This window comes from Micromesistius poutassou (genome assembly GCF_964030765.1).
Source record: "Micromesistius poutassou genome assembly, chromosome: 4".
NCBI lineage: Eukaryota > Metazoa > Chordata > Actinopteri > Gadiformes > Gadidae > Micromesistius > Micromesistius poutassou.
This window is the reverse complement of record NC_140274.1, coordinates 20,971,227-20,986,226: the sequence shown is the minus strand read 5'-3', so window position 1 is coordinate 20,986,226 and position 15,000 is coordinate 20,971,227. Positions and strand designations below refer to the sequence as shown.

Here is a 15,000-nt window from a genome sequence, read left to right as displayed (position 1 = left end):
TATAAGCAGTCAAGCTCCTGGGGGAATCCACTACCCACAAACCAGCCCCACGCACGAGACCACTAGAGACTATTTAAATACATATACTGCATTCATTTACTGTAATTGCAACATTTTTGCACTGCACTGTATTTTTCACTACAATCCACTTGATCAGTTTACATTTCTGTTACATTTCTGTCACTTTACTTATTTTTCTTACTTATTTAATATATTTTTTAATCTATCTATTAATCTATCTTTTTTAATCTATCTATCTATTTACTTTATATTGTATTGTTGCTGTTATGTGCGTGTTGAGGTACCTAGTATAAGAATTGTACTCTTGTGTAACTGTACAATAAGTGTAATAAAAGTAATTCTTCTGAATCTGAACCTGGATCTGGTGCGCCCCCTGCAGGTGGCCCTAGGCGACCGCCTGTGCATATAGAAACGCTCCGGGTCACGCCCTCAAAGCGGTGGTCACAACAAACGCAAAGAGCTATTATTTTCCCCTCACGCAAGTTTGACAGTGAGGTCGAAGAGCTTAGACGTAGACGCCAACGTTTCCACCGGCCAACAACGACCGAGATAACCCCCAGTGCGACTCTGTTATTATCTCTCTCTTATTGTGGAAGTCCCAAAGACGTCGGGGGAACCCAAGGCCATCGTGTCTGGGTTCACAAACCCCATCCGGAACCAACACACGGCTCTATACACACAGCTCTATACACACGGCTCTATACACACGGCTCTATACACACACAGCTCTACACACACGGCTCTATACACACAGCTCTCAGTTTTCGCGTCATTCTCGCCGCCCCGGCAACAGATTTGCGTCCATTCTCCTCTTTGCAGTGACTTTGTTATGTGGCGTCACGCGTCACGCTTCACTTTTGGTGTGAACGCACCTCGAGTGTACCTTGTTGAAGTGGTGCACTCTGTAGAGCCCCCAGGTCTCCCGGCCCGTGTCCGTCTCTGCTCTGTAACACGTGCTGCTGCACACAGACCTGCCCCCCGGGGGGCAGTTAACAAATCAAATACAACAGGGTTAAAATCGAACTAGGGCTGCTCGATTATGGAAAAAAATCATAATCACGATTATTTTGGTCAATATTGAAATCTCGATTATTTTTGAGTTTGAAAACATGATGCATTTATTCATAATTTCTCTTCAATAAAAACACTTTGTAAATGAGAACTTTGAAATTTCCCCTTAAAAATATACACAAAATGGTCAAATAGAAATAAAGTCCAGATATGAATCCAGCTGTTCTGCAATTTCTATAAAGAAAAATTAAAATAGTTTCAACTTGATTATATTAGTTTGGTGATTGAAATCTGAAATCGAAATCGCGATCAAAATTCAATGAATGGCCCAGCCCTAAATCAAACATAGCCTTCATTGTCCCTTGGTCCAAACCCAGGAAGGGCGGCTCACCTGACGGGAAGGTCTGCCCAGTTCACAGCATGGTCCATGAAGAACCCTGACGCAGAAGAACACATGTGCATTAGCCATCTCCTGTTGCACATGACCAGTATGTACATGTAGACTAGGCCTGGGCAATAAAACAATAGATTATTGTATTGTGATAGACTTTTGATCAATATCAATATAAAACATGTTCAATATATATATCGAATCGAGCAGCTGGGTTTGTTACACAAACACGGTTCCGTACTTATGTACAATATTTGAGTGTTTTTCGTTGTTGTGTCGACATTGGAGTATTTATCAATGAAGAACAGTGGAGGGTCGTATTAAGTGTTAAACAGAAGTGTTTAAATCCAACATGGTAATTCATAGTCGTTTTAGGTCATTAAAATGATCAATAGTTATCGATATCGATCAATATGATCAAGTTATATCGTGATATGTCTTTCAGCCATATCGCCCGGGCCTAATGTAGACTGTTAAAATATTTGTAATAAATTGGTTTTCAACTGCTTTGTGTAAATAAAAACAAACTGTTAACCCCCTCAAGTCAAATACGCTGCATCTTCAGCGAACAAACGTCCACATGGTTGACTTCCACGGTCCGCCCACAATGCAACAGTGCGTGGTGCACTCCAGTCGTTGCTGGTGGTAGAGTGCTGTCATGCGTGGTACCTGCCACCCCTACTTCTCCGGTGCCAGCCAGGTTGAGGTCAGGGAACTGGAGGGGGTCCAGGGAGTAGACCTGGGAGCGGTGGGCGTTGGGCTGCATCCCACAGCCCTCCTGGAGCGGAGCAGGGGGAGAGAAAGGCACGCGGCTCATTTCTTTCTTGTCTTTTTGTTCAATCGTTCCCAATTTGGAGAGCGCACCAGTTCTCATTTCCTGGCATGAGAGAAAACTCTTTGTGTACATTTAACTCGAATGATGAAAGCAATGAGTCGAGACGACAATAATTGATGCTAAATTTTTCTTAAAAAGGTGTAAATGAAGGAGAAGATGAAAAGGATCCGAGTGGCGTTATATAATACTCACAAACACAGCTCCCTTCAGCATGTCCGGCACCACCATGGGAACGAAGCCCTGAGACACAGCACACGTTCACAGAGGCGTTGGGAGTTGAAACACGCAGCGATCCCATACATAACATATACTACATACATACATACATACATAACGTACACATTGCATCTAATCAGAGGCCCCACCCGTCGCTGCAGCGTGTCCAGGGCGAGGTTCTGGAGGGCGGTCTGCAGCCGCGCCCCCGTCCCCCTCAGGTAGTACGACCGGTGACCCGAGACGTGAGCCAGGTGTCTACACGGGATCACAGAGGGACAGTGAACACAGCGGTCAATAAACACGACTATTTACTCTGAAATAGAGTGTAATAAAGAAACTAAAAAACTTGAACTGGATGGCCAGAAGAACTACAGGCATGTAGTGAAAGGCAGGGACGCCCACCAATTGCCATCCTTTGTCAACCCCTTGATTCTGAGTAATAGTGTCCTTAATTACAAGAATGGTAAATGGTCCTCGTTTATATAGCGCTTTTATCCAAAGCGCATTACAGTGTTGACTGACATTCACTCATTTCATGCACACATTCACACACCGACGGCAGAGTCACCCACGCAGGGCGACAGCCAGCGGGTCAGGAGCAGTCAGGGTGAGGGCGTCTCGCTCAGGGGACACCACGACACTCAGCTTAGGAGCCGGGGATCGAACCAGCAACCTTGCGGTTACCAGCCGACCTGCTCTACCTCCTGAGCTAATGCCGCCCCCAAATAGTGTATATTTTGTTATCCTTTAGTGTCTAATATTAAACACATCCTTTGCGGGTCTTCCCAAAAAAAAACCTGATTAATTTCAACGTTGGCAAGTCCTGATGTTTACTAGTCCCAAATGATGCATCACAGATAGTTTTGAGTACCCTGAAATGTACTCCAAATGATGTTCTGAAATGGCTGAAGCCATCAAAAACATGAACAGTAATAACAGAGGTAGTCCTAACAATATAAAAAAACCAGGCAACAGTCAGAAACACAAAGTAATAAAAAAAATATATATATATATGTAACTAATCCACCGTGGTCACCTCTGTCTGATGATGCCCAGCCGTTCCCCCAGCTCCAAGTGGCCTTTGGGTTTGAAGTTAAACTCTGAAGCCAGAAAGGAGACAAAATGTGTGTTAGAGGACACATGCGCTTTACCCGTTTCGATCCATCCTCTTTAATTGCACGATAGCATGATTAACATGATGAAAATGAGTGAGAATCTCAAAGCAACCAGACAGCACTTCAGCGGTGAAGACGAGGCAACGGATCACCTGGCTTCTGACCAATCAGCTCCACCACCCGCGCTTGGCTCTCGTCGCCGATTGGCTGAGAAAGGAAAAGGGGTAAACAAAATGACAATTAGCGTTATCTTTTCAAAACATGTAACAGATTACAAATCAATCGGTCTGACTCGATGCTCGAGTGTGTATGCATGCGCTGTGTAAACATGGATGAGTGGACGTGTGCGTGTGTGTGTGTGTGTGTGCGTGTCTTTACCACATCAGGGTGTGTGGTGTTGGGCAGGCGGAGGGCGCGGCCGTAGTGCTCGGCCTCCAGCTTGCTCTCCTGAGGGTAGAGAAGATTCAGCCGGCCGCGGATCTCACGGCCCTTCTGGCGTGCTTGGTTGAACTCCGGCAGCTGTGAGGACCACGGTTAGAAGACTGTGTCACAGCTATGTGTTACTCTACTCTACTCTAAGTGTGTGTGTGTGTGTGTGTGTGTGTGTGTGTGTGTGTGTGTGTGTGTGTGTGTGTGTGTGTGTGTGTGTGTGATCTCCAGGCATGCATTGGGGAGCTGCTGGTGAAATTGGCTCCATTGGCATAGTACACTCCAGGTATTGAAGCGATGGTTGGACTCACATTGGCCAGAGATTTCTTGTCATTCTTCTCCTGTGAATAAGAGGTGATAATAATAGGGTCATAATTACAGCATGATTTAATGTCTAATGAGTGTTCACAATACAATATAGTTGTTTATAAATGTATACGCATTGATGCCAAAACGTAAAACACACACACACACACACACACACACACACACACACACACACACACTTTACTGTAGAACACATCAATTGGTCTATGCATTGAAAACAGAGAGTATTCTGCTCTGTATTTGGAGCTGGAGTAGCTATCAATGTACACAGTGCGATGGGGAGGAGGAGCCATACTGACCACAAGCAGTCGCACATCTTCACTGACAGCCTTCTTCTGCTGCTCCAGCTCAGAGATGCTGCTCCTCACATCCTGGAGCTGCTGCCATACGCTCACCTATGTATCGGCACGGCACACGGACACATCATTTGATACATTCAGGAGAAACACTGCATGATTGTCTGCGTATTGCCCTGCACCGCTCATCCCGATCACATGTCAGGTGAATTGTTTACAACACCTGCGGTATAAGCGTAGACACAGTGGGTAACTACACACATACAACACAAGACAACAAGAGAAAAAGTCATGGTGATCAATGCTTGAATAGAAAGTAGTGCAGTGTCTTACAATCTCTCTGACATCATCCCCGCGCAAGCCTCCTTTCCTGTGCTCCACATTGGCTATGACTTTGTCCGTTTCCTCACACACAAGCCGCATATCCAGGTCCGGCTTGTCACTGTACCCTTCGCGGACATGATCATAGAGACTACTGCGGATACCATGAGCAAAGCGACGCGGGCACAGTTGATTAGATGCTCGTCTTGCATATCCACAGGTTACCGGCTTTAATGCATTGAATGTGACACCTCCAACTCTTGCGACCATGCCAATGCAGGTCGCCATGTTTGTTGTTCAACTACGGAAGCGCGCTGGTTCAGATGAGGCGGGGACTCATGGGCGTGGTCAACATCTTGCTGGCCAATCGGATTAGAGCAAGCGTGCACAGCTTGTACAGCAAAAATACAGAAACGTTGTCTTTGTCACCGGACTATTGTCGATGTAAAGCAATGACATTAACGTGCACATTTTTGACATCACGTCGTGTCAGTTAATATCTCGTGGAAAAACTTGAACCCCGAACAAAACGTCACAGTTCAAAGGCTGACCAATCAGATCCGCGGGAGCATCGCTGTGCGGTAATGCGGTTCAGATCCACACAGTTCAGGGGCTCAGACACACACACACACAGCAGGTCCACACAGCGGAGCGACTGAAACCACCTCATCGCCTCCCCTGAGCCTCTTCTATGGTTGACCATCTCCCGGTCCACTGTCACACCGCACCATGGTGGTCTAATGTAGTGCGCTGGAAGGAATGGGCCAGTTTGACAACATATTGTAGTCCCTGGCTGCTGGAGATGATTGGGGGTCTGCTCTGCAAGCTAGGCTAGCCCTAGCTTGGGGTTTGACCGGTGGTGGTCTGTGTTGGGCTAGATTAAAAACCTAATAGCCTGCTGTCACCAGAGAAGGCCGGGGTATCTTCAGCCTATAATCACCTCAGTGTTTCCCGGGAGCTCCTCGGACAACAACAACACCACCAATGAGACAGTCCGTCCCCTCTGCACGCCTCTGGTCCACACACACATAGGAGGGTCGCCCAGACACACAGTGCCCCCCATCAGTTAACGTTAGTGTTGAGAACACACAAAGCTTCACAGTGGAAACGAGAAGAAGAGCCAAGGTAATTATGAGTTATGTAGCGATCTAATCATCGACGTTGCCACATTGTTACCCAGGCGCAATTATAAACTGAAATGTGTCTTGAATGTCTGAAAAGCCAACACATATCCGACCACTGCACATCACACTCCTGCAACTACCGTCCTGTAACTTGTTGTGTACATTTCTGTCGGGCACTATATAACGCTATGACCCGCCTCCCTTAAACGGTGAACGGTGAAACGGTCTGCCAAAGGTAAACACATGTGCATGTCGCTCCACACTTGCGTGACACTGCACTGTCAGGGAAGTGAATCATGCTCATGTGTCTCGTGGTCGGCAGATGAACGCGGTGCGCGGGGTGGGGGGCACGGTCACCTGGCGCCCCCAGCCGTGGCAGGACGGGGACGGCGGCGGAGGGGAGCCGCTGTCCGACAGTGACTCCGAGGAGGAGGACTTCCCCGACGACAGTACCACCCCGCTGGGGGACTACATCACGCACGGTACCACGGCAACACACACACACGCGCACACACCTATGGGACGTACCGTGGACTGCTAGAGGAAGTCTTCACCTAACTTAATCTTTGTCTCCGTTTTATTTCATTTTTCCAACTCCTCCGTCCGACCCCCACCCTCACCCTCACCCCCCGGGTGTCTCAGGACTGAAGCAGCTCCTGGACGCCCAGCAGTTATGTGACGTCACCCTGCTCGTGGAGGGCAAGAAGTTCATGTGTCACAGGTGGGTCTGCCGCCGCCGCCGCCGCCGCCGCGTCCTTTATTGGAAGCGTTGCCGAGGGGGGTGACCTCTGTAAGGAGGTGTCTCCACAAAAAAAGGAGCCAGTGTCTCACCCCCCGGTCCCCCTCCCTTCCACGCTAACCCCCTTAACTTCCGCGGGCCGTTCCAGGGTGCTGCTGGCGGCGGTGAGCCCCTACTTCCGGGCCATGTTCACCAGCCCGCTGGTGGAGTCCCGCCTCACGGAGATCCGGCTGGAGGAGGTGACGTCGTCCGTCATGGAGACCGTCATCCACTTTGTTTACACCGGCGAGGCGGGCCTCTCGCTGGACACGGCGGAGGACCTGTTCGTGGCGGCCAACCTGCTCCAGGTCATGCCCCTGCAGGAGCTGTGCTCCAGGTAAAAACCCCCGTCCGTCCGTCACCGAGGGCCCGCAGCACGAGCTGCGGGCCCTCGGTGACGCTGGACCCTGTTGTACTTCACCGAGCTGCAACCAAAAAACTTAAGAGGTGGGATCCCCCCCCCCCGCCAACGGGGTCCCGAGAATCAAGCCTGTTAGAGTTAGGTCAGGGGCCTCTCTCCGCCTGAGTAATAACTTCACTCCTTCAGTTCTGGTGGATAAGTTAAATGGTAAACGGTCCTTATTTATACAGCGCCTTTATCCAAAGCGCTTTACAGTGTTGACTGACGTTCACCCCGTTCATGCACACATTCACACACCGACAGCCGAGTCGACCACACAGGGCGGACAGCCAGCGGGTCAGGAGCAGTCAGGGTAAGGGCGTCTCGCTCAGGAGACACCACGACACTCAGCTTAGGAGGAGGAGGCCGGGGATCCAACCAGCAACCTCGCGGTTACCAGCCAAACCCGCTCTACCTCCTGAGCTAATGCCGGCCCACAAATTCCCCAGCTACCATTTACCAAAGTGTAACATATCATCTGCAAATACCCAACCATGAGTGACTAGGGGGACACCAATCCTTTTTTTTTCTTTATCTTCAGTTAATTAATAACAAAGATATCTAAAAGTGCTAAGGTTTCCTCTCCATCCTCTCGGTCTCCTCCTCCTCCTCCTCCTCCAGGTTTCTGTTTGAGCACCTGTCTGTGGACAACTGCCTGGGCATGTACTCCCTGGCCCGCTCGCACCACGACCAGCTGCTGCTGCGGGCCTCCCTGCGGCTGGTGGCCCAGCACTTCCCCCGCGTGGCGCGGCAGAAGGACTTCCTGCTGCTGGACCACGGCACCCTGAGCAGCCTGCTGAGCTCGGACCGGCTGGGCGTGGAGTCGGAGGCGGAGGTGTACGACGCGGCCCGGCGCTGGGCCGAGCACCAGCCCCTGGCGCGCTACGCCTACATGCCGGCGCTGCTGCACCACCTGCGGCCGGGCCTGCTCTCGCCGGAGGAGAGCCGGCGGCTCAGCCAGGAGCTGGGGCCGGCGGCGGCGTGGGCGGCGGCGGGGGGGGCGGGCGGCGGCGGGCCAGGGGGCCCGCTGAGGCCGCGGGAGGGCATGTTCGAGAAGAAGATCGTGTGCGTGGACCTGACGCCGCGGGAGGACGACGACGACGGCGGCGGCGGCAGCGGCAGCAGCCCGGCGGAGCGGAGCTACGCCGTGGACTGCTTCGACCCGCGCACGGGCAAGTGGGAGAAGCTGGCGGCGCTGGGCTCGCTGGTCTGCCCCGGCTGCACGGCGGTCGGCGACCGGCTGTTCGTGGCCGGCGGCATCCTGCGCACGGGCACGGTGTCGGCCGCCGTGCACGAGTACGACGCCGTGCTGGACCGCTGGATGGAGCGGCCGGCCATGCTGCAGCCCCGGGCCATGCTGGGGCTGCTGGGCTGCGGCGACTCGCTGTACGCGCTGGGCGGCAGCAACCGCTCCGCCCTGCTGGACTCCTGCGAGACGCTGGAGCTGGCGTCCCTGCGGTGGGGGCCCGGCCCCCGGCTGCCCCTCCCGCTGCGGGCCTTCGCCTGCGCGGCGCTGCGGGGCCGGCTGTACCTGCTGGGCGGCACCACGCTGGAGCAGAACCGGGCGGTGGTGCACTCCGGCGTGCTGGTGTACCACACGCTGACGGACTGCTGGACGCGCGTGGCCCTGGACTCGGGAGCCACCTGCCTGGCGGGCGGCGTGGCGGTGCGGGGCGGCGTGTGCGCCATCGGCGGCTACATGCGGGACGCCAGCAAGTTCCTGGACGGCAACTACACCAACCTGGAGACGCTGGACGCCACGGGGCGCGTGCTCTTCTTCCGGGAGGGCCGGGGGTCCGGCGCGGAGCGGGAGGTCACCGGGGGAGGGGGCGCGCCGGTCGGGGAGCGCGGCGTGGCCGGCGGTGTGGGTGGCGGCGGCGGCGGCGGCGGCGGCGGCAGCGACCGCGCCCCCAGTCCGGTGGTTTTCCCGGGACTCCCGCGGCGCATCGCGGCCGGCGGCGTGGCCCGCTGGAAGCGGCGGATCTACGTGCTGGGCGGGGAGAACGGGTCGCGCTTCTACGACAGCGTGTACTGCTGGAAGCCCGGCTGGAGGAGCTGGGTGCAGCGGCGCGAGAAGCTCCCCAGGGACACGGGCGGCGTGAGCCAGTTCGGCTGCACCACCCTCAAGTTCCCCAAGAAGCCCATCCTGTCCCGGCTGAGGGTCGCCAAGGAGGACTGCAAGAAGGCGGGCGGGGACTAGGCCTCCGAGGGGGGGGGGGGGGGGGGCCAGCGGGAGGGCGGGTGGAAGCCCAAACCGTTGGTTCATAACCGTGACAATTCAAAGGGACGCTTTCAAAGTCCTTCAAAACAGTAGCTCGGATTTTTAATGATTATTTAATGATCGCTTCAAGGCGATGAATGTGTTGGACGTTCCGAGGTTTTCTTTGTACTCACAGACCGGTGGACTGACACGGATTCAGCTACGGTGGCGCGGGACCCGAATGTAATCTGATAGTCCTCGTCAGGAACGGGGGAACAGTCGGAAGGGCAAAGCCAACGCATGGATGTATGGTTTCACCGTCACGCATGCAGACAGTCCTGTATTCTTGTGGTTCTTGGTTTTACTTTGGCTTTCACTACAATTGGATCTTTCAAATTAAGAAAGAGGTGAAAAAGTGCTAAACTAATATTTGTATTTTATCCATGAGAAATATCATTTATTAGTTATGGCCACTATTTGTTTCTATTAGGAAAAAGCCCAACATTTATTGATTTGCAGTCCCCAAAACAGAGATGTCAGACTTACTTACTTACTTACCAGGCTGCTCTATTATCGTTTGAACATTGTGTTACAGAAATGGGGCTGTAAAAATTGTTCTCACACAGAGTAATGTGTTTTTACCGTAAGGTGGCAGGGCAAGTCACTTTTAATAGTCACTTGGATGTTCACCAGCTCAAGTGTAATGTCCTTTTAAGCATTAGGTGGTGCAAAGAAGCCACTTTTATCCCTTGATGGAAGAATTACAGGTAAGCTGGTGTCCATTTACAGGAGGGATCAAAATAGCCAAAATGACACCTTTTTAAAATGTATTGTAAGGGAACGGAAAATGCCTTGAATGTTTATTTATCGTTTGTCTTTTATGATATATATTTTTTTATTTATTTCAAATTTCCATCATCTCAAGGTCGGCACGTTCAACCACACGGTGTACCTGCAAGTTATGCATCTGCTTCGTTTTAGAATTTTTTTTATTTTAACACCTTTAGTGTAAGTTTTTAATCAAACAATTCCACACAATTCACATTTTTTGCATTAATGATTGATGAAAGATACATGCACAATGCTGAAAATTGTATATAACACTAATAACAATTCACTATTACAATACATAATAGTGAATTTGACAATGGACTACAGTAATGTACTAAAACAAAACCAGCGTAACATAGAACTAGTAAGGATCCAGTGAGAGATAGTGACACCGTTGGGTGATAACCCTGCAACATTGTGGACAAATCATAGCCACTAAAAACATGAGCGCGATTAATTTGCTTAATTTGACTTCACTTAGTCAGCATGCAATAATTGACTGTTGAGCCAACAGTGTTGGTTTGGAGGGTAAAGAGGTTTGTTTCTGCGTTTGAATATTTATTTTTACTTCATTCCCAATTTTGCAATTTTTGGCAGGTATTGCCTATTATGCAGCCATTGTTCAATGGAACGTGTGTGTGTGTGTGTGTGTGTGTGTGTGTGTGTGTGTGTGTGTGTGTGTGTGTGTGTGTGTGTGTGTGTGTGTGTGTGTGTGTGTGTGTGTGTGTGTGTGTGTGTGTGTGTGTGTGTGTGTGTGTGTGTGTGAGACTGTACACACACGTGTGTACGTGTATACGGTTCAGGTCAAGTGACTTGGACCTCCATTGTGTTTGTTTTTAAACCAAATTGCAAATGGAGAAAGCAACGTTATTGAATAATTAAATGACTATTTGCTTAAACGTTGTCTTAAACTGTGAACTCTTTTGATAACTTTGACGAATACCACCGTGATGTGTTGTTGCTTGTGTGGGTTCAATCCACTGGCCTACATCGTTCGTTAGGTTATGCAAGAAGCATATGGGGGGGGGGGGGGGTCTTAGAAATACTAACCTATCTGTTAATGGAGACAGCAGATTTCCAGCAGTTCTGTGTTAATATTTAGTGCCATTACTGCTGATTCTGCTGGTTGCCTCTGGTGCTCAAAGGTCTGCGTTCACGGGGCATTCAACCAGCATGCGTTGGTGTCAAGTCATTGGACGCTTCCTCCGTCCTCTCGAACGATAAAGTACCTTGTTTTGTCTTTTTTTTTACGCTCGACCGTCACAAGTAAGCAAGTCGTTATTGAGCGTGTGAGTGAGAGAGTGTGTGTGTGGACCGGCGGAAGACGAGCTTACAGAAGATGACAGACAGTCCTCCCGTGGACGTCCCGGCCTGGTCGCCCGGGGCGACCATCAGCAACGCCGCAGACATCTCCGTCATCGTGGGGTACTTTCTCCTGGTGATCGGCGTGGGGGTGTGGGTGAGTGTGCCCTTCAATGTGTCCTGCGTCCGAGCACCCGCGGCCTAGCTTTCCTACCTTAACTCTCCACTAATACGACTGAAACAAAGTAACTTGGCTTAGACTAGTCCAAACCTATGAACTGATGATGCAGGGGGGGGGGTCTGTAGCTTTGTATCAAAAGCTGCTCTGTTGGGGGGTGTGAGCCGGGTAGAGCGCGGTGTACCGTACCCTTGAAGGCTCATTCATTCATTCATTCAACCTTTATTTCATACTCGGAAATAATAACAATTTGAGGGCAGTCCCCTTTTTCAATGCAGCCGAGATACATGATAAAACAAGATGAGACAAAGGCCAGTGTAGGCCACTATAACAAGTTCATTGTAAGTGAATTATAAAAAAATATGAATACAATATACAAAAATAAATGAAATGTAACAATTTAGTTTAATAAATATGGCAAGCTCAGTCCTGGGACCCGAGTTTGACTCCTGCCCCCGTGGTCCTTTGCTGCATGTTCTCTCTCTCTCTCTCTCTCTCTCTCTCTCTCTCTCTCTCTCTCTCTCTCTCTCTCTCTCTCTCTCTCTCTCTCTCTCTCTCTCTCTCTCTCTCTCTCTCTCTCTCTCTCACACACACATACCTTCCCTGTCTATCTCACTCTATCATAAAAAATAAAAATAAAAATTCAAAAAAATGTTTGCTTTGTCGGTCTGCGTTTCCAGTCCATGGCCCGGACCAACCGCTCCACCGTGGGGGGGTACTTCTTGGCCGGTCGGACCATGACCTGGTGGCCGGTGAGTTTAACGCCACATGCACACCGACATGCATCTCAGAGTATATATATAGTATGTACTCCCTTCCTACGTCTACTGTACTTGCTCAGCACACGTATCTGAACTTAATAATTAAAGAAAATACCCCACTAGTTTAGTTAGTGTGTGTGTGTGTGTGTGTGTGTGTGTGTGTGTGTGTGTGTGTGTGTGTGTGTGTGTGTGGTAGCAGCATAGTTGAACCTAGCAATAGTGTGTGTGTGTGTGTGTGTGTGTGTGTGTGTGTGTGTGTGTGTGTGTGTGTGTGTGTGTGTGTGTGTGTGTGTGTGTGTGTGAGAGACATCTCAGCGGTGTCGGTCGTTGTGTTTCAGGTCGGCGCCTCTCTGTTCGCCAGTAACATCGGCAGCGGTCACTTCGTGGGCCTGGCCGGCACGGGGGCCGCTACCGGCATCGCCGTGGGAAGCTTCGAGTGGAACGTACGTTGTGTGTGGCCGCCGGTAACGCACCCAACACACCGGATGAATCGCGCCCGCAATAGCGCTCGTCCGCGATCGAACCCCCCCCCCCCCCGTCAACAACAGCGCTCGTCCGTGATCCAACCCCCCCCCCCCCCTGTCAACAATTCGGCACCTGCCCCTCAAAACTCCACCAGGGCCAGAGGCAGCCCCGCGCTGTCAATCAGTGACCCTTCCACTGGTGTGTTGAGTGTGGCTAGGGTTGCCAACTCCCAGTTTCAAATAAGGGACACCTCTTGGCCGCGTGCCAAACCAGGCGACGAGATTGTTGAGGGGTGGGGGGGGGGGGAGGGGGAGGGGGAGGGGGCGCGTTTCCAGACACCAGGTACAGGTGTCTTGCTTCTTATTGCTTGTGTGTGTGGCCGTGGGCGGTGCGCACGCAGTCCGCAAGTGAGCGAGTGACTGAGAGTCACCATAACGAGCTGTCATTCTTCCACGACCCCAAAATACGGAACAAAGTGCGTCCCGTATCAGTTCATTACGGGACAGGTCTTTTAGTTGCCAAATACGGAACGATCCTGTATTTTACGGGACGGTTGGCAACCCTAAGTGTGGCTCGCAGGGCGCAGGGCAAACCTTAAAGGTCTGATACATGACGCGCCGCCAGGTGTGTGAGTGCGGTGATTAGCCGTTTACACGCCGTTTTTGGAAATCGGCCTCTTCTGACGTCACAGGTGTGCGTGTCCCACCTAGACGTGCGCTGTGATAGATCAGTCTACCAGCTGCCCGCCCCAGTGGGCCGGAGCAAACGTTAGCTCATCTATCCCGTCACACATCTAGTGACTCACAACTGGTGGTGTAATATGGGACCTTTAATCTTTAGATGGAAACCAGTGTATTAACACGTCTCAATGTTCATTCATTGTTCCAGTGGCTCATTATTTCCATTATTAGTTTAGCCCCGATTTGTTCCAGCTCTGTCTGTATCGACTCCCGTGTTGATTACTGCAATATTGATAAAGACGTTTAACATTTTGGATGGTTGGGACTGAAGGACGCATGGGGGGGGGGGGCCTGAGACGAAGTTGAGAACCGCTGTATTCCATCATCATATCTCCAACACAAAACCACAAAGGGCCAAGAAAATCCTCCAGACGTCTCTCCCCCCCTGCCCTCTCCCCTCTCACTGCCTGCCTTTGCCCATCGGAGGGCGCTGTAGCTCCCCGTCCACCAAATCATCCAGGCTTCGAAAAAAGCAGTTTGAACTCATCACCCACTAGCGTTCCTGCATTCCTGCACGCAAGAACTTTCGAGTTAATGCTAATATTGTCCACGGGTCTGTTACTGTAACTGTAACTTACTGTGTCAATGTAAAGTTTACAATGTCTGTCTCCGTCATGTCTCTGTTATAGTGTTGACACACAAACCGAGCTCCAACTGAGAGCTCAGTTGCGTACCACACAAACCACGAGTAGCCTACCACGCTGTGCAGAAAGCAAATTCCGCCGACCTTGGTCGCGTGGTTGTCAAAGTCACTAGGTTGTTTCTCGTCTAGTAGAAGCTTCTATGTTTTAATCTGTTGTTGTTGTTGTTTTGTTGTTGTTGTTTGGATGTACCAGGCCTTGTTTATTGTGCTCCTGCTCGGCTGGCTGTTTGTACCCGTCTACCTCACAGCTGGGGTGAGTGGTCCGCCCTCCGTCTTAATTATCAGTTCACGCGACACACACACACACATCACACATCACACGTCACACTGCATACGTTAAAGGTGACACGTTACAGCGCCGGGTGTGAGTGTGAATAGCCGCTACACGCCGTTTGAAAATCTGTTCTCTTCTGACATCACAAGTTGGCGTTTCCACCTAGACGGTGTCACACGTCCCCCTTTTAATATCTATTTATAAATACAAGGTTGGGTAAAGGTGGAGAAGGATTGACGTGGTTTCACAGGCTAGAGTGACACCCAGGTCACGTGACCCCCCCTGCCTACGCCTGCGTGTGTCTCCCAGGTGATAACAATGCCCCAGTACCTGAAGAAGAGG

General features: G+C 51.0%; 4 protein-coding genes across 4 annotated transcripts in view; 2 read left to right on the top strand and 2 right to left on the bottom strand.

Moving 5' to 3' along the window:
* sars2 (seryl-tRNA synthetase 2, mitochondrial) overlaps positions 1-5,250 on the bottom strand; it is a gene marked incomplete at its 5' end in the record, with an annotated part of 8,444 nt that extends 3,194 nt beyond the window's left edge. The window contains 11 exons of the mRNA XM_084466558.1: positions 905-992; positions 1,424-1,469; positions 2,093-2,201; positions 2,451-2,498; positions 2,624-2,729; positions 3,511-3,574; positions 3,742-3,796; positions 3,968-4,108; positions 4,330-4,359; positions 4,645-4,740; positions 4,975-5,250. Coding sequence (XP_084322684.1) covers positions 905-992; positions 1,424-1,469; positions 2,093-2,201; positions 2,451-2,498; positions 2,624-2,729; positions 3,511-3,574; positions 3,742-3,796; positions 3,968-4,108; positions 4,330-4,359; positions 4,645-4,740; positions 4,975-5,250 — 1,059 coding nt within the window. The remainder of the gene's footprint in view (positions 1-904; positions 993-1,423; positions 1,470-2,092; positions 2,202-2,450; positions 2,499-2,623; positions 2,730-3,510; positions 3,575-3,741; positions 3,797-3,967; positions 4,109-4,329; positions 4,360-4,644; positions 4,741-4,974) is intronic.
* LOC311341747 (uncharacterized protein) overlaps positions 1-15,000 on the top strand; it is a gene marked incomplete at its 5' end in the record, with an annotated part of 386,212 nt that overhangs the window by 214,612 nt on the left and 156,600 nt on the right.
* LOC311341753 (uncharacterized protein) overlaps positions 1-15,000 on the bottom strand; it is a 361,346-nt gene that overhangs the window by 222,540 nt on the left and 123,806 nt on the right. The window lies entirely within an intron of this gene.
* Positions 5,666-9,464, top strand: LOC311341755 (kelch repeat and BTB domain-containing protein 8-like; the record flags this gene model as incomplete). The annotated part of the gene is made up of 5 exons (XM_084466552.1): positions 5,666-6,087; positions 6,409-6,568; positions 6,729-6,807; positions 6,974-7,201; positions 7,886-9,464. Exons 2-5 carry the CDS (start codon positions 6,409-6,411, stop codon positions 9,462-9,464), a joined length of 2,046 nt encoding a protein of 681 aa, XP_084322678.1. The 5' UTR covers positions 5,666-6,087.